Raw genomic sequence first — 19083 nt, forward strand, 5'->3', positions numbered from 1 at the left:
CACATGTGGGGTGATTGACAAGATTAATTCGGTTTTTAGGAGCTTTATGTGGACGAGCAAGCATCCTCCTATTGCATGGAGTAAGATTTGCTCGTCAATTGAGGATGGAGGTTTGGGTATTCGAGATCTTCGAGCTTGGAACAAGGCGCTTCTCACTAAGATCTTGTGGAATATTCACATTAAGAAGGATACATTGTGGGTTCGGTGGGTGCATCACTATTAGTGGAATGATGTCGTGGATTGGAGGTGGAGAAAGGATGATATTGTTCTCATTAAGAAACTCGTGGAGATCCGTGATGAGCTTTTGGCTCGTGAGGGGAGTTAGGATGCGGTGGTGGCTAGATTGTCGATTTGGTTTGGTACGACGAGGGGTTTGTCGGAAGCCTACAGGAGTTTCTTATCAGGGGCAAGTAGATGGCCGTGGAAACCATTTTTATGGAGACCACACATCTTACCTAAACACCGTTTCGCCCTTTGGATTTTTGATCATGGGAAGTGCTTGACAAAGGACAGACAGCACTATATCCTAGACAAGTCTTGTGGTCTTTGTGGTACTGTAAATGAAACTGCACAACATGTTTTCTTTGAGTGTACAGCTTCTACACAGTTTTGGGTTAGATTGTGAGAGTGGTTTGAAGTTCAGTGTATGGCGCGTTCTATGACAGGTTTACTTCGTCTTCTCCGCAGGAGATTCAAAAGTACTACCATGCGTGCACGGAGGTGCCACTCGGGGATAGCTGCATTGGTTTATCACATTTGGAGTGCTCGTAACAGAGCACTTTTTGACGGTGAGAGGCCGGATGTTGAAGCTATCTTTCGGAAGATTTTGATTCATGTTCATCAACGCTGGCTGCTGGATGATCATTTTTTTTCTCCCAGTATTTGGATTTCATTCTTGGGATGTATTATTTTTTTGATATAACCATTTTCTTCGATTATGATTTTTGAACACCGATTATGTGATCCCTGAGTATGCCTAATGTATTTTGTATTCTCTTTATTATCATCTATGATATGTGTTCATATGAGAAAAAAAAAAGAGAAAATACAAATACTCTTTGTGATATTGAAGTTTCTTAAAAAATTTAAAAAACGAAATAAATGAAAATATAAAAGCAGAAAGTATTTAAATACAATAATGGACATATAAATATTTACACACACAAAAAAATTATCTGGAATGTAAACGATAGGTGTCTTCGGAGGTCAACCAGTTTCATACGACTAGTTTATCCCACGATTCCTAAATGCTCAACGTTTTGTTTTCGCTGCCTCCGCCTCCTCTCTCTCAAAATTTCACAAATTTATTCTTCTCCTCCCTCCATTTCTTGGAATCAATGTGAATTTTCATGGTGATGAATTGCATTTTCGTTCATTGTGTATTTAGATGTGTTTTTTCTTTTTGTTCCGCGGTTATCAATCGATCTGAGGGGTCAAATTCTTCAGACTGTGGACGGTTGTCTTAACTCTTAACGGCTCATGATTTATACTTTCAACTGGGCATTCAAGGCTGCTTCTTGATTTGATTAGCGCGAAGTTTCGTCTGGTGACTGCTCGAATTAGGGTTTCTGTTTTTTTTTTGTTGTGTTTGCTGAACTACTTTGTAGCATTGTGGTTGTCGGATTGATTCTTTTTAGGTCAGCGAAGTTGATTTTGAAGTAAATTTTTGGTTGATTTTGTTGTTGGGTAGTTCAATTGTGGAAATCAGGGCTTTGAGTTTGTTAGAGGCGAAGTGAAGTTACTTACAGCCATGCCCAGGAGTTCGAGGCACAGATCACATAAGCATAGCAAACACAGTTCAAAGGATTATTCAGATTCTGAAGAGGATTTAAGGACGAGGGATAAAAGTAGTAGGGATGAGAATTTGGTGAAGGCTTATCGGGATTCAGCTGCTGGTGAGAAGCGCAAAATTTCATCCCAGGCGCGAGAAGGCAATGAAGGTAAAGATCCGAATGGTTTTGGGAATGAAGAGGCCTGTGAGGAATATTTTTCATCAAAACGGAGGAAAGAGAAAACCGACATTGGCTATGGTGGAGACAGGTGGAATGGAGGTGGAGAAAGAAGTAACAGTGACAGGATTGCGGAGAAGGTAACAATCAAAGGGGACAACACTAAAAGCGAGTCTAAATCGAAGGAAGTCAGCAATAAAGGGAAAAATTTGAGAATAGAGTTGAAGAATAAGGATATAAAGCATGAGAGTGGAAGTGCTGGAGAGATAGAGAGTTCAGCAGTTGCGGTGGAGAAAGAGGACGTTAGAAGTAAAGGAGAGTCTAAGAGGAAGTCTGAGAGGGTTTTTTCTGCTCAGAAAGAAGGTAAGGAATACAAGGGCAAGGATCGTGGGGCAGATAAGGAGATGGAGAAGTATTTAGGTCAGGTCAACCGGGGTGATGCTAAGACAAATTTAGTTGATATGGATGTTGGCTTGAAGCAGGTATTACAGTCGGGGGATCTCGGTGTTGAGAGAAAGGTTAAACGTGGGCGAGAAAACTCAGGTAAGGTAACTTTGTGTCATGGTATGAACATGTGATTTTGACAACTTCTCTTTGTTTAATAATTATTTTGTGTGTGTAGTTGAGAAGTTCTGGTGGTTAAAACAAATTTGGGTTCACTCAAGGATAGTTGTTATTTGATAATCTGAAAGTTCCTTTTTGCATCAGCCACTAATGTTGGCAATTGAACCACCGTACTTCTGTCTAATGAACGTTGCATCTGTCTACACAATTTTATTTATGGTTCAGTTTGAGTTATTGGTGGTTAGAGTTATCCGGATGCTTAGAGAAGATGACATGTCATATGACCTCATACTGGGTTGGAATGAGGTGGAAGGTGGAGGGAGCACTCCTTGTGAAATGGTTTAGATGTTTTATTGTTTTCCTGTTGATTCTAGCTGAACACTCAATGTGGCATTTCATAGTTTAATTTGATTTTTCATTTTAATTCCTTTCTAATCCATCCGGGGATTTTAAGAATACACATAATCAATTAACTTGAAGCAAGAAAAGATATATGGCTTCACAAAAGAGATGCTTTACTATATTCCTGACATCCCCCACACATTTTACTAATGTTTGTAATAAAGTTGGCATGCGGTGTGAAATGAACTTCTAGATTTGGTTATGATTTGATTGCTTTGTAGTAGGATTATGTGTATTTTATCTATTGATGGATCTTTCCCGTCACTCGAAAGGCTTGGTTCCTTCTTCTGTTTTTTTGTATAAATTATCTTTTTCTGTATGTTGTATTAATAGAAAGGTTTTACTCTCTTAGAATAGTTTTTTGTTTGTGGTGTTTGTGAATTAACCAAACAACAAGGTTTGTATTGCTGTGTTGAGGCTTCATAAGTTCTAGCAAAGATATTATTCAATAATAAAAGTAGGATAACCTTAACTTTATTATTTGATGGTATAGGGCTTTTACAATTTTATAGTCCGTTCCCAGAAGATTGGTTTATTTACAATGTGCCACTATTTTTGGAATGGTGCTAACCCTGAGAAGTAGTACTTCGTATTTCTAAATCATAAATTTTAATTTCTTTCTGTAGATTTTCCTGTAAAAGGGGAGATACAAAATCCTGAGGTAGAGAAGAGAGTTGATGAAAGAATACGTAGGAGAAGAGAAAGCTCCAGCGATAGAGGTAAACATCACGATGATTTTAAAGAAGGTGATGAAAGAGGATTGTCCTCAAGAAGCGACCATGCCAAGGATGTGAAATACAAAGATGATAAGCCCAAAGATAGAGTTTATGTAGACAAATATCTTCTTCATGAAGATGACCACAAAAATGATGGGAAAAGGGATGAAAAGTACAATGAAGAAATGAAGAACAATAATAAACATCGGGATGGTAAGCATAAAGAAGATGTTGGGAAAGATGCCAAGCGTAAAGATGATAGGCATCTTGGAGATGGTGATAGTGATAATAGACATAAAGATGAAAAGCATCGTGAAGATGGAGAGAAAGATACCAAGAGGAAGGATGATAAATATCGGGAGGGTGCTCGTCGACACAGGGATTATAGACACCGTGAAGATAGTGAAAGAGAAAGCAGACGCATGGATGATCAATATCGTGATGATGGAGAAAATAATGGTCGAGATGGGGATGTTAGGCATTACGAAAATGGGCATAGAGATGATAGACACCGGGAAAATAATTATAAGGAAGATAGCTGTAGGGATAATGTTACCAAGGATGAAAGGCATCGAGATGATATTGAAAGGGAGATTTGGTATAAGGATAGTAAGCAGGCAGATGATTTTGATAGAGAGAAGAGACCAAGAGAAGCAAAGTACAGTGAAGAACTTGCCTCAAGGGACTGTTCTGGCGATAAATCTGACCATAGACATTCAAATGACGGTGGTTATGCTGCTGATCATCGTTCTAAACATTCAAGTACACATGATGATAGTCCAATCCATGATGATAGAACAGTCAGGTATAGAGATGGTCAAGGTAGGAGAAGAACTACTGAAAAACATGATAATGGTGATGTTAGATCCCGAAGTGCCAAGGATAAAATATTTGATTCAGAGAAGAAAAGTGGAAGTGAAGCACGACTGGACTCAGTACCTGACAGAGGGCGGTCTACATCAAGGAATACTGACACGGAACTTAATTTATCCCATAGCAGACGACGTAGTTCACCCAGCTCAAGTTCTCTTGCTCCAAGGGATAACTATAGGTAATTATTAATGTCGAGTATCATCATTCCAAATGTTATTGTGACTGAATTGGACTAACATACTGATGCCAAACTCAGAAACGTTTGCAATCCCAGTGCAAATTGTGTATTTTTGTTATTCTGTAGGTGATAAATTGATAGTTGTGTGAAAGTTTTTCCATTTACAACGTGGTTGCGTGCTTGAAGAAAAAATGTGCTGCCTCAAATTTTTGGAGTTTCTTGATGATACTGAAATGGAAAGCAGATTCCATAACAAATAAGTCACCCCTTTGTGAAGAGCTTAAGGATGTGGAAGGCCATGCATAAAAATAAAATTTTTATTAAGTCAATGCCTCTGGATGATATGTGTAGCATCTTTAGTTGAAAAACATTTATCATAATTTTGTTATCTTTTAGTTTTATTTTATATTTCAGTGTCAAATTTAAGTTATAATTTGTCATATATTGGTGGATTTCGTGGGTTCTTCTCACCTGATGCTTTAATTTCTGCCGATTCTTTTAAAAGTCCATATTGTATTGTTTCTTTTGCTGTTCAATGATAACTTGCAGTTTCAATAAGAGGAAGAACAATTTTTGTGGTCTTTCTCTGTGTGTGTGTGTGTGTGTGTGTTTTTTTTTTGGTTTGTGGAGTTGGTACGATGGAGTGTGTTAATTCTGGTGGCATCATATCCTTGTGTGAATTTGGACCGGAGCATAAGTGAAGGTTAATTTCCATCTTCTTTGGCCACCTTTATGCCGAACTCCGATGAACCAGTTATGATTTAACCTTTTGTTTTTCTAAAAAAGAAATTTTTGGCATCGACTTTGTTATTGCTTCTATTTTCATGTTCTGTTGTACCATATGCGTCAATAAAAAAACAATATTTTGTATAAAGTTTGCTGTTCTGATCAAACACGCATTTACACTTCCTTTGGCTGTTGTTCAGGCTCACTAAGCAGGATGAATACAAGCATAGAGAATATAGTTATGAACAAAGACTTCGGCACAATATTACTTCTGGTAGAGATTATGCTATGGGAGGATCTGAAAAGACCTCATCCTGGTCATTGGAGAAACTTGGTCAGAAAGAAGATGGTCAATTGACAGAGTCATCTGCTGAAAGACGCTTGAAACAAGACATTTATTCATCACCATTGAAACTACTGGATAAATCGACATCCTCAAATACTGATAGGAGACAGTTTAATAGGCCTGATGTAAGACGAAATGTTGATATTGAAGAATTGACGCAGAGGACTAGTGGTTCTCGAGATATGAAGGATCACCCTGGCAAGGAAGGTAGGGAACGTCGGGAGTTGGCCATGGATGTGCTTCCTAAAGATGAAAATTCTCTAGCTGATGGGGATACTCTGTCTGTGTATTCCCCTTTTACACGAAATAGCCATTTATCTGGAAGTTCTATGTCATTTCGACCTCATCCTCCCCTGAGAACAGGGGTGGATAGCCCTTTAATGTCAGGCTCCATTGAAGATGACAGTAGATTCAAGTGGAACAGCCGTCATAGTAGGAGCGGCGGTGATCCTAATCTGGGAAGAATTCAAGCAAGTCCTTGGAGAGGCATTCCAAGCTGGCCGTCTTCTGTTCCAAATGGTTTCATGTCTTTCCCACATCCTCCGCCCCCTGTCAGTTTTCATTCAGTAATGCAGCCATTTCCAGCTCCAGCAATGTTTGGCATCAGACCACCCCTGGATTCGAACCATCCTATTCCTTGTCACATTCCCGACACCGACAGATTTTCAGGCCCTGTTCGCCCAATGGGATGGCACAATCCTGTTGATGATTCATGTAATCCATTGCATTCTTGGGATGCAAGTAATGCTGTCTTTCGGGATGAGGCACACGGTTATGGTAGGCCAGGGTGGGACCATTCTAGAAGCCTGCCTGGTGGTCGTGGCTGGGATTCAACTGGAGATTTGTGGAAGGGTCCAAGTAATACTGTGTGCTTGGAGATGCCATCTTATGACAAAGAGAATGACTTCTCACTGAATATAGATGAAGCGTCGGCTGGTCAATCTATTCAGCAAACTCAGAATGAACAATTTTTTTCTGATGAGCAGGCAGCAACCAATGATGTTAACCAATCCACCAATGACTCCGAAATTAATCCTGCGGATTCTCCCATTGATAACCTCGAGGATACTAGTAATTTAGCTAAAATCTCGAAGAAGGATGTTGTGCCTCTTTGCCTGGTTTACCTTTCCAAGCTTGATATTTCTGCAGATCTTACTGAACCTGAGTTATTCAGTCAGTGCAGAGGCTTTATTGCAATGGATAAAAGCATAATTTCTGATATAGATGATTTAAAAATATTATTCCTAGAGGTGAAGACACAACCTCATGTATTTTATCATATTGTTCTACTCATATATCAAAACTAATTGTTTTTTTTTTTTTTTCATTTTTTGATTACAGAAAGCCATAGAAGCTAAAGTAGCAGATCACCGAATTTTTAGGTCTTCACTATCTGCACTTGTGGATGATTCTGTTTTCCAGGTATTTTATGATGTTGAAGAATGGTGTGTTTATGTGTTTTGCAGAATATTTAAAAACATACTCGCAGTATAGAATACAGTGATGTACAGTTCATTTAAATTGTGGCGTTATGAATGTCCATTGTAGATCAGTGAAATTTTTCTTACATCAACTTGTTCTAGTGTACAGGGATATGGTGAATTTATTTGTAATGTTTTGCTGATACTGCATCTGATGAGCAAAAATAGATAATTATGTGTAAATTTTCCTATTATTCTATGATTGATCCCTTTCGTCATCTGTGTTGATACGTAAAGGCAGCAGCTAGAAGACCCAGAAAAGAGACCTTTTTAAGTAGCATCTGTTTGGTTTTATTACATATGCATGGTATCATTTATTTGGTGTGGAACCCTTCAGGGTATTCCTAGTTCTAGTCTGTTTCTGTTGAAATCGAAATTTTCAATTACCTATTGTTATGCTTGTATTGATTTTTTCCTGGTGTGGATTCTGTTGTGATTGCAGAAAGCAATATATCTTTATGAGAGTCAAAAAGGTAGCTTTGACAAAGTTATAAACTGGGAGAAATTTTCAAGTGTCAACCTACCTTTTACCAAGCCCGATCACGAGGATCTCAACGTAGAAGAAAATAAAACTGAGAAGCAGTCAAGTACCGGTGACATGCAAGATGGAAAAGACGCACTTTCGCACGTGATTGTTGAGTTAACTTCTCCAAATACTTCATCAGATGCTGGAGGTTATACTGAATCCGCCCATCAAAATCTTGATCTACCACTGGCCAATACAATGGTAGAATCCGAAGAGCCAGTTTCTATCATAGAACATGATAACATGATGAATTTAGCATTAAAAGTACTACCAAAGGACCAGATCCTTGAGGAGAGATTGTTGTCTGCGGAAAGCATTGATGGGTTCCATGCTCCTTTACCTGCTGAGGTGAAAATTGATGGTAACATTGAGTATGTGAAGTCTGGTGTTACTAGTTATGGTACCCTTCTAAATTCTGATGTGTGTTCAGAGGCGATGACGCCAGAGTTGGTTGTGTCTGAATCATTAATTTTAAGTCGGATACATCATTCTCCTGAAAGTACACATTGAGACGATTTATATTTATCTGAATTTTCAAAATGGCAATCTGTGTTTCTTTTTTCCCTTTTATCTTGTCCGTTTGCTTGCTGCTGATGTGGTTACTGGGTTTCACAGTTTTTAAGTGAGTTTCTCTGGTTAGATGGGTAAACATGGGGAATCAAATGCTCACTCGACCCGAATCACCTATGCAGGCGGCTGCTGCTGCCTTCTTGACCTTTGCAGTTCTTTCAAGTGTCAGGTAGTTAAAGGGATTGAAAGGTTTCTAAATTACGCAGGAAACATACAAAAAGCCATAGTAATTATACTTTCGTTTCTTAAAAATATATTGACTGTTTTCGACTGTTGTGTCTAATTTAAATTATATATTTTTATTTCCAAAATCACTCCAACAATTGAATTCAAATGGAGTGTTTGCCATAATTCCGTGAGCTACTACCAGGGGTAAAGGGCAGTTCAAGAATTTGGGTGAGGGACCTGAAAGTTAAAACTGACTCTAAGTAATTAATCCTTTTTTTTTTAATTGTATGAAATTAAAAAGAATATATAAAAACAAGTTACTTATAGAATCATTCTTCGACTTTAAAATTTGTGGGTTTTGTTAGTATCTTAAGGGAGAGTGAGCGAATGTCGCATTTGTAATTTTAAAAAGGGAAGCTGAAATAAGAGCAGAAAAACATATATATGTATAATTTTAGGCTTTTCTTTCACAATTTCCGATTTCTAAATTTATTTAAAATCGTTTTTTGAAGACTTCTGTCCGAATGTCAAGACTCGACCAACCAATACTAAATGTTATTAGATTATCTAAGAATTAACACAAAAATTTATGTGAGATCGACTCATAAGTCAACTTTATGATAAAGATTTTCGATGACTCATTCAAAATGCAAAAAAATATCATTTTTTTGTTAGTTATGTTACGAAGAGACAATTGTGTAATATATAATGATTTTAGTGAAAAATCTTATCATTTTTATATCAAAATTATTATTTGTCACTACAAACATAACCTAAGTAAATCCGTCTTATTGGTATAGATTCGTGACATAGGAGACCACCTGTCAAGAATTAAAACTGTGCAATTCAAGAACAAATTTCGTGTTAATGACTTGTAGACAAATATCCATCCATATGGCCAATATTTAACTCTTCTTGTGCACTTAAATGCCAACATTAGATTATCAGAAGAAAAAATTTCAACATCATCAGCTCAATTCTTGGGCATATCCGAATTATTATCTTAGGTCTGTTCAAAATATATACGATAAGCAGCGATGGAGTGGGATGTTATATGAATTTTAATGTGTTATATTTAGTTCAACTACATTTTTGTTCGATTTTAGAAAAAAAAATTCAAGTCAAACAACATTTTATCGGTTTTATAAAATTTCAAATCAAACCAAAAAATTTAATTTTTATAACCAAACTTACCCAAACTACGAATTTCGGTTTGTGTTCAGGGAACACTAGATGTGAGGTAAAGACAAGCATCTGTAAGAGAATCAGTTCTTAGAGATAAATAGCTCAATCTGCCCAAGCTAGCAGGAGGGCACAATGATGTATCCTTAATTTGTGTTTCCTCCAAGTCTAATGTTTCCAAATGACTGAGATTTTGCAGAACGGAAAATTGAGGGAAAAGTTGGATATATTCAAGAAATTAAGCATAATGGTTCCAACATACTGGAAAACTTCGTAAACATCTGTAATTTTAGCCCCCATGCATTATAAGTTTCTCCAATAGAGCTTTATGATAATTCCCTTCAAAAAGAGAGAGTATGGTGCAGTTACTCAATGTTCAGGCATGCAAGAGATGACAAATTAGGCAACTCTGTCACACAGGTCCAAGCTAGATTTAAAATTTTCAACTTAGGGAGCTGCTTGAGATGAATAACTCCTTCATTAGACACTTCACTACCCCAAAGGTCTAGGTGTTCCAATTTTGTGAGAACTAAAAAATTGTTGAAAACTTTGAGTACAAACAGAAGAGTAGCACATCTGAATAACAAGTATGTCCAGTTTACGTTAGCTGCAAGAAAGACTCATAGTACCATCACATCACAGTTGCACAAAAAGTATGTTCAGATTCATTAGCAAAGGAACTGGTTTAAAAGCCCTTAACAACACCAATCTCCATTAGTAGCAACAAACACATGCACATTTGGGGTGGGGGAAGGGGTCGAAAGAAAGAGAGAATTTTCTACCTGAAGAGAACCCAGAGCTGAATCCGTGATAGGTAACCCCCCAGGTCCAAAACTAACAAATTAGTTAGTGAAGCAAGAAGTGAAACTCCATCTGCTGTAACATCAGTTTCAGAAATGCTCAAGTTCTCAAGGGCTGGAATCGACAGAAGATGCTTAACACCAGCGTCCGTTATCTTGGAGCATCTTGAAAGGTCCACCTCCTTCAAACTTATCATGCCTGAATTGAAGAAATCGAGCAATTGAGGAAACCCGCAATACATAAAACCTCGACATATGTCACCAGAATCACTCAGATCAGCGCTCACATAAATCAAGACTGCAGGTAAATCATGTGATCAATGCTTGATTGATGTCTACTAAAACAAACTTGGCACTCATAGCATGGGAAATATTGTTAAGAAGACTGGAAACCAGAGAGTTGATATAATAACATCACTAACATTAACACATTACATTTGAAAAGAATCAGATGTTCATTTTAGGATTGCAACTTATAACAACAGAATGACCAACAATAAACTATGATGCCTGCCATATACCATGAACCAAGGAGAAACATTCATTGTCAGATGACAAATGGAAAAGAAAGATATTCATAAGATGGCAAATAAAGTACCAATAATGAATCCATGGTATACACCAAAGCGCTGAATTATTGATTTTATGGGAATCTACAAGAAACAGAGAAGACAAGTACTGGAAGGCTCCCAAGTACGCATCTACACGGCTCTCACCGCTCAAATCAATTTCTGCTACACTGTATTTGAGAACTCTGGAGGTGGAAAAAAACCCGAGCTTATAAATGCAGCCAGCATACAACCGAAACAAGAAAGCAATCCAGTCCGTAAATATATCTACAGTAAAAGCAATGATTCAAATGTGTAGCATCTAATCAATTATTGCTAAGCAAATTTTAATGGGTTTTGACAAAACAGCAGATCAAACGCAGGCAGACAGACATGGTATGTTAATTAATTCATACACCAAGGACCAATCTACTTCTAAACCATTGCATGGTTTGCATCTAAACAGTAATCACAGCTATATATCCATTAGCAGTAATCTGGATATGATTACGTTGCTGATTTCTGACAATTAGGATATACAAGTAAGCTGCTGGCCTGTACTCCTACAATGTAAGTCACGTTTTACAAGATTTGTTTGCGGAAATTTATTTATTTTTTATTCATTCTACCTAATATATCGAATTTATTCTTGCAAATAATAAATTAATGTTTTAAGGTTATTTTTAGTTTGGTTATTGTGGAGAATATATACAACAATTTTGATGAAAATCTTGTATCGAGATAGAGTGGTCGATGAAAGAATTCTTACAACTTGTTGAAAGGAAAAGAATCGATTAAAATCAACGAAACGACCAGGTCGACTGTCGGTGGGCTAGGCAGTGACGGTGCGTGGGGACCGCTTCAGTATGGGTTAGACGCAAAAAGTCTTACTAGAGGCCAAAATAGACCTTTTCGCACGTGACAATCTATTTTTATTGGAATTTATTTTTATTCTTTTTATTTTAAAATTGAAGTCCAAAAAAAAAGTTTCAGAGTGAAATTGTTGATGACTTGTTGTTTATTCCATAAAAAAAAAAAAAAAGATTTTGTTCGTGATTTAATTGTGACAAACATCTCCACCAATTAAAGAAAAAGCGATAAATCCAAATTTTAAGTTGGGTGTAATGATATTTCAATTCTCAAATTGAAATATCAATGATTTACAATTTAAGATATTTGAGTTAGATCATTATCATCAACTGCAACTTTTGGTAAAAATAGTAAAAATGGTATCACAATCAAACTCATAGTTGATTCTCGTAAGTTTCAAAGTACATTGTTATAGTATTAACGGGAAAAACATTAAAACACAGATTCTTGTGATGATGTAAGATTTGAAAAATACGAATTGTGTTACCACCGTCTATATCTTTTTATAGTAGCATAGAAAACATGAAGCAAGATGCTAAAAAATGTGATGAGATGATAGATTTGAAGTTGACTTTGGGGAAGAGTTAGGTTATGGTGTCACATGCAAACAACGAAGCCTTTTTAGACAAATTGGGAAAAGAATGGCCCATCACGAGCTATTCCTCAAAAACAGCTGCCCATCTTATTTCAAAGTAACCAACTTTACACATTTATATTGATACACAATTATGGTCCCCAACTCCAATTTGTGATCCCTAAACAAAAAAATAAAAATAAAAATCTATTTGGTTTCCTTTCTATACAAAGTCTTATTCCATTAAGAATTAGTGGTTGATTGATTGGAACTTGTTACTTTGGTTTGAGGGATTAAAAGTTATATGACACATTCAAGATGTAGAGAATGATCAAACAGAGTAATCTTTTTCTAGCAAAAACTGATCACAAAAACTTTTGTGAGACGGTCTCACGAGTTAATGTTGTGAGACGAATATCTTATTTAGATCAGCCATGGAAAACATTATTTTTATATCAAAAATATTATTTGTTATTGTAAATATTGACATGATTAACACGTATCACGGATTTCATCAGATCTTATGTACTTTCAATGCTTATTCATGTACTATATCAGTATTTCAATTTATTGTTTAACCCAAATATTTTTTTTTAAGTATACAAAAACTCCTATAAGACGGTCTCACAAGTCAATTTTGTGAGATAGACATTCTATTTGAGTTATCCATAAAAAAATATTATTTTTTATGTCAAAAATATTATTTTTACTGTAAATATAAACATAATTGCTCCGTCCCTTGTGAGATAGACATTCTATTTGAGTCATCCATCAAAAATATTATTTTTTATGTCAAAAATATTATTTTTACTGTAAATATAAACATAATTGTTCCGTCCTATATTAGATATCCCACTCTTTATGGTATTGGTATGCTTTCTAAAGTACCCCACAACTAATATCTACTATACCAAGTGAATTACTTACGAAATTATAAATATATCCGCAAAAATCAGCTATAATATATAAAAAAATTTATAATTAAACATATAAATATTTATATGCACAACAGCTGCACACATAGAACACATAATCACATATGCTGTCCCACTAATATATTTAACGAAAACGTCTCAAACCTGATAGTTATATGAGTATTCAAGCTCGAGATATCAACTCTTAAATTCACACACACAAACACAAAAAAAAAAAAAATCAAACTCGATTCGAGTTTCGAATAGGTCGATTTTCTTTGTAACATTAGCCAGTTGACTGATTCAAAATTTACAAGGTCTAGTTGGATTGATCTACGAACCAAAGGCACAACGCGTGGCAGCTTTCATTTATTAGCATTAGTGTGACCACTTTCATAGCCTCAACCACAAAAACCATTCAGTTGACATTTTTTTTAAATGCTATATTTTTTGAATTCAGATGAGAATCATTAATTCATTTTACACCAATGCTCTTATTTAAATTCACATACAAAATCAGTTTTTTTAGTCAATTTTCAATTTAATTCAGAACCCACTAATTTTATATTCTATGATTTATTATTAAAATGAGCTTTTTTTAGTCAATTTTCAATTTAATTCAGAACCCCACTAATTTTATATTCTATGATTTATTATTAAAATGAGTTTTTTTTTTTGTCAATTTTCAATTTAATTTAGAGCCCCACTAATCTTATATTCTATAATTTATTATTCCATCTACCATGACATATAAACCACTAATTGAAGAGCTATGGCAAATTACCTATTATAAGTTTATAATTTTATCTGTATATATTTTTAATTCAATTAAATTATCTTTCTTTATTTATAATAACTTTATCATTTTTAATTAATTTATTTATTTTCCTTTCCAAAAAAAAAAGCATTGGGTTCCCAATTGCCTGCATTGATTGAGATAATAAATACATAAAGTAGGTTTTTAAATTTCTTCCAGAATGAATTGGAATTGGGTCCACGCGGAGAAAAATCAAGATTGAACTCCACAATACTTTCCACCACATATATTTTTCACTTTGAAAAATTATATAGAATACGTACAAAATTTGTGAGATATTTAATATTTGCCACGATTTTAAATTACTGTCCAATGCTTTTTTTTTCTTCTTATTATTATATGATAAATGAAATTAAAAAGAAAAAATTGACAGAAATTTTGTGTTTTTCACTGCAAGAATTATGGATATGAAAAACAAGATAGAAGTTCTTTACAATGACACTGTACAACAATTGAAGATATGTGACACAGCTTGCTAACGTGTTTGTTTTGGAGATGGTGCGGAAGGGAGGGGGAGGTAGACTCACTACACTGTCACAACCGACTATACCCAACACTTTAAGAGCATATTAAATAAAGCATACTCAAACTTTATCTTGGACGGATAGCGAGAATCGAACTCGCATATTTTCTTTAGAGCTATTAAGGGTATTCTCAATCGGCAAACCCTCACTCGGGGGTCCTAAATTGCCAAGTCAAAAAAATGTATTTGTATTTATTATAATTATTTGTATTAAGAATTATAAAAAAATATTTAAATAATAGTCTAATATTTATTTTATTATTTTAATGATTAGATATTTAATCATATAAATTTAAAAATAATAATGGTTGATTTTTAAAATATTTATTTATTTATTTTAATTATTATTAATAAATGACTAATTTGATTTAATGATTTATAATTAATATAATTTTAATACAAATGCAAAAAAATAATATAACAATACAATTCATAAATAAATTGAAAAAGATAATTGAAATACAAATACAACTTGAAACACATAATTCAAATATAAATGCAAATACAAATACAAATACAGTAATCGAAAGGAAAATACATTTAGAAGATAAACAAACTAGATAATCAATAATCTGGTAAATTTGATCCAAATCCTCCAAAATCACCCAAATTTTTTCCAAACGTGTCAACATCTTGTTGTCCCCATCTTTCTCTTTTTTGCATAATTTTTGCTCGTTCAATTCGAACTATTTCATGCATTTCTGGATCGCCAATTGTTCTTAAATCCATGTACAAAATTCTATTCTCCTCTTGAAGGGCAGCCGATGTCATTTCTTGTTGTCGAGTTTCAATTTTCTTTTGTTGATTTTCCAAATTTCAATTTATCATTTTGCAATTTTAGCATTTGAATATCATAATGTTGTTGAAGTTCGGTGGAGCCCTTTTCTAGTATATTCATAAGTTTGTGATGTCCTTGTTTCATCGTAGATAATAATTCTGAAATGTTGTCATCTTTTTTTCTTTAATTTAGCTTTTTTAACTCCAATAGGTCGCTAGAATGAAGTGCCACCTGCATTTTCATCACTGCTAAATTAATTGAAAAGGAATGCAATCCAAGAGAATCTAATATTGGAGTCTATGGTCTCTGAGTTTCTGACTGTGACGAATTCAAGTTTGTGACATGAATTTTAGGTACTGGACTCGATGGATTGACGTCACTTGAGAATTTTTCAATATTTTTCATAATAAGCCACACATGATCAAATTTGAATCCTTTACTATAATTAGAATCTTGCATGAACAGATCTTTTGCTCTATTGAACTGCACGAAAATACACACTCATATAAGATTTTAAACTAGTAAAGAAAATAATCTATATAAAAAATAATTACAATATCCTCTTCAGATGCACCACTGGGTTTGAGAGTTTCAATTTGGCGAATGCATCCTCTTAATATTCCAATGTGACGGAGTACAACTTCCATGCGACACTACAGTGATCTTCTGTTACGTAGTTGTAGAGAGTTTGGTTTGGTGACGTTGTAAGATTCTTCGACACGAGTCCAAAACTGGTCTTTGGATTAGTTGATACCTATGATAGGATTTTGTGTTATGTCAAGATATACATGACATAGAATCCTATCTTCTTCGGACATCAGCGACACTCTCACCCGTCAACTGAACATTGGTCTTACATATTAACATATCATTGTATTCGTATTAGTCACAGTTACTTCACATCTTTCAACATTTCATATTTCCATCACTTTATAAAATCCATGCATTAGATATCATTTTTTTCCTTTTAAAACAAGCATGCAACATATCTTTTATCGTTAACGTTTCATCATAAAATTTCATAAACATTTATAATAATCATATTAACATGTAAAACAGCATTAAGAGCACTGTCATGACGTTTACTATTTTTCGGGTGTAAAATTATCGTTTTACCTCTAGACGTACAATTTCCTGATTTTGATATTTTCTTAATTCCGTCGACTCTAGACCATCTCAAATAATTATTTAAGCTTAGATAAATTTTCTCATATTTTATTTGGCTTAAATCGATGAATTTTTATTTATTATATAATTATAACATATTAATGCGTTTTAATTCTGTATCAAACCAAACTGTAATATAAAATTCTCAAACTTAAAATTTAGACTTTTGATAATTATTTAGCCCTTGTGAACCACGATTCGACCCCCCGTTGAACCATGTTTCTAACTTTAGCCCATAAAATCCTAGTTCGAACCATGCTAAGCAACCTATGAGCCAACTTACGTTTTTCCGCGAGCCATGTTCGAGCCATGTTCGGACCAAACCTCAACTGGACCCTCATGAACCATCTGGACCCCTAGGACTTGACCCTATCCCAACCGAAGCCTCCCCATCAGTAGCCAGCAACGGCCGAGAAACCTTCTTGCACTAGGACTCTATGTTTTCTCACTAGGACCCCCAACCACCAAGCCAGACCCTGACTCATACCAGTATGCACCTTCTCAGGACCCTAGAGACCTAGCCTAGTCTAGCCCAGCCCTAAGCCCCCTGGCCGAGCCACAAACCCAAGCGCACCCCTGCACGTTGTCGTGCCTTGGCTCGAGAAGAGTCCTAGCTTGCTAGGACTCCTTCCCGTCCACCGTGCTCGAGTCTTAGGGTGGCTAGGACTCCTTCCCTGACCCAACCCAGCCCAGGTCGCACCCAAGCTGAGCCATGCATGGTTTATCCCCCCAAACCGAAGCTTGATCAAACACCAGCAATTTCGGTCCTAGCTTGTTTGTGTCTCATGTGCAGCATATTAGTGCATCCTAGGACTCTTTAAACCGTGTAAATACAACCCATAACAATTCCTAATCATGACAGCCCATTCATGTACATAAAAATCATGTTTTGGATCAAAAATCAAGTTTTAAAGCATGGGCTAGGGCTCATGCTGGACCATCCTAACAACTCATGACCAATAGTGGTGCATGTGTATGGGCCGAAGCCTATGTTGATTCAGCTTAATGGCCCATGATCATTACAGTTATAGCTCAATAGCAAGAGTTGGTTGTTGCGTACATCATCCAACAAGAGCAAGGAACACACAAGGGTTCAATTCCAGGTCACGTAGTCATTCATCGTCATCGGGAAACCGCCGATCGTAATTTGTTCAATGATTACTTTGCTGAGAATCCAACATATAATGAAGCAATGTTTCAAAGATGATTTCAAATGTCTCGAAATTTGTTCCTTCGTATCGTTGCTGCGGTAAAGAATCATGATGCATATTTCACACAACGAAATGATGGTGTGGGGCGGTTCGGTCTATCGACAATTCAAAAACGACAGCCTCATTGCGAATTCTAGCATATGCTTTACCCGCGGATGCTACTGATGAATATATCAAAATTGGAGAATCTACTGCAATTGAGTGTATGCAACGGTTTTGTCGGTCTATAGTGGAAGTTTTTGCGGAACAATACTTGAGATCACCTACATCCAATGATGTTGCCAGACTACTGTATATTGGTTAACAATGAGGATTCCCGGGGATGTTGGGAAGTCTCGACTATATGCACTGGAAGTGGAAAAATTGCCCCACGGCTTGGGTGAGTCAATATGCAGGTCGTTGTGCTTCTCCAACAATCATTTTAGAATCAGTAGATGATTACGATCTTTGGATATGACATGCATATTTTGTTATACCCAGATCCAATAATGACATAAATGCTTTGGAGGCGTCCGATCTATTCTCCAACCTTGCACAAGGTATTGCTCCTACTGCTCATTATAGAATTGGACAAAAAGAATATGATATGAGATATTATTTAGCTGATGGTATTTATCTGAAATAGTCAACTATTGTGCAAAGTATTCATGATCCAAGGGGCCCGAAAAAAAAAAATTTTGCAATGAAACAAGAATCCTGTAGAAAAGACGTGGAACGCGCATTTGGCGTTCTTCAATCACAATTTGCAATTGTGGCATCCCCAGCACGTGGTTGGAAGAAACGTCATTTATATGATATAATGAAATCATGTATCATAATGCACAATATGATTATCGAAGATGAACGTGACCTCTGTGCAACCATTCAAGATGCGAGAGAAGCACTAACTCCGGACATAGAAATGACTATTGATGAGCATATCAAATTTCAAGAATTTCTCAGTCGATATAAAAGAATAAAAGACAAAGACGCTCACTTCGCACTACGAAATGCTTTAATTGATCATTTGTGTGATAAACATAGTCATTCAAATGTTTGAAGTTGTATTCTTATTATATTTGAAGTTGTATTTGTATTATGTTTGAACATTTTAAATAATTTTCGTATATTAATTCATATTATATATAATTTAAATTATACTATATAATTAAATTATAAACTTAAATATTATCATTTAAATTTTAATAACAAAACATTAGT

The 19083-nt window shown here is 35.5% G+C and overlaps 1 protein-coding gene across 2 annotated transcripts; it reads left to right on the top strand.

Moving 5' to 3' along the window:
• Nucleotides 1–1256: 1256 nt before the first annotated feature.
• Nucleotides 1257–8329, top strand: LOC140982260 (uncharacterized). 2 transcript variants are annotated; one of them, XM_073448713.1, is made up of 5 exons: nt 1257–2513; nt 3542–4682; nt 5609–7004; nt 7096–7176; nt 7678–8329. In XM_073448713.1, the coding sequence occupies exons 1-5, from the start codon at nt 1751–1753 to the stop codon at nt 8269–8271; spliced, it is 3975 nt and encodes a 1324-aa protein (XP_073304814.1). In that variant the 5' UTR covers nt 1257–1750; the 3' UTR covers nt 8272–8329. The 2 variants fall into 2 exon arrangements, with proteins under 2 accessions (XP_073304814.1, XP_073304815.1); XM_073448714.1 differs by having other exon boundaries at nt 1257–2492.
• The last annotated feature ends 10754 nt before the right edge of the window (nt 8330–19083 follow it).

This window comes from Primulina huaijiensis, chromosome 8, assembly GCF_012295235.1.
Source record: "Primulina huaijiensis isolate GDHJ02 chromosome 8, ASM1229523v2, whole genome shotgun sequence".
NCBI lineage: Eukaryota > Viridiplantae > Streptophyta > Magnoliopsida > Lamiales > Gesneriaceae > Primulina > Primulina huaijiensis.

Excerpts from the sequence above, each read along its gene's own strand:
- LOC140982260 (XM_073448713.1), top strand. The coding sequence starts at position 1,751 with ATGCCCAGGAGTTCGAGGCACAGATCACATAAGCATAGCAAACACAGT. Across the intron at positions 4,683-5,608 it reads GCTCCAAGGGATAACTATAG|GCTCACTAAGCAGGATGAAT; the intron begins GTAATTATTAAT and ends GCTGTTGTTCAG. Across the intron at positions 7,177-7,677 it reads TGGATGATTCTGTTTTCCAG|AAAGCAATATATCTTTATGA; the intron begins GTATTTTATGAT and ends TTGTGATTGCAG.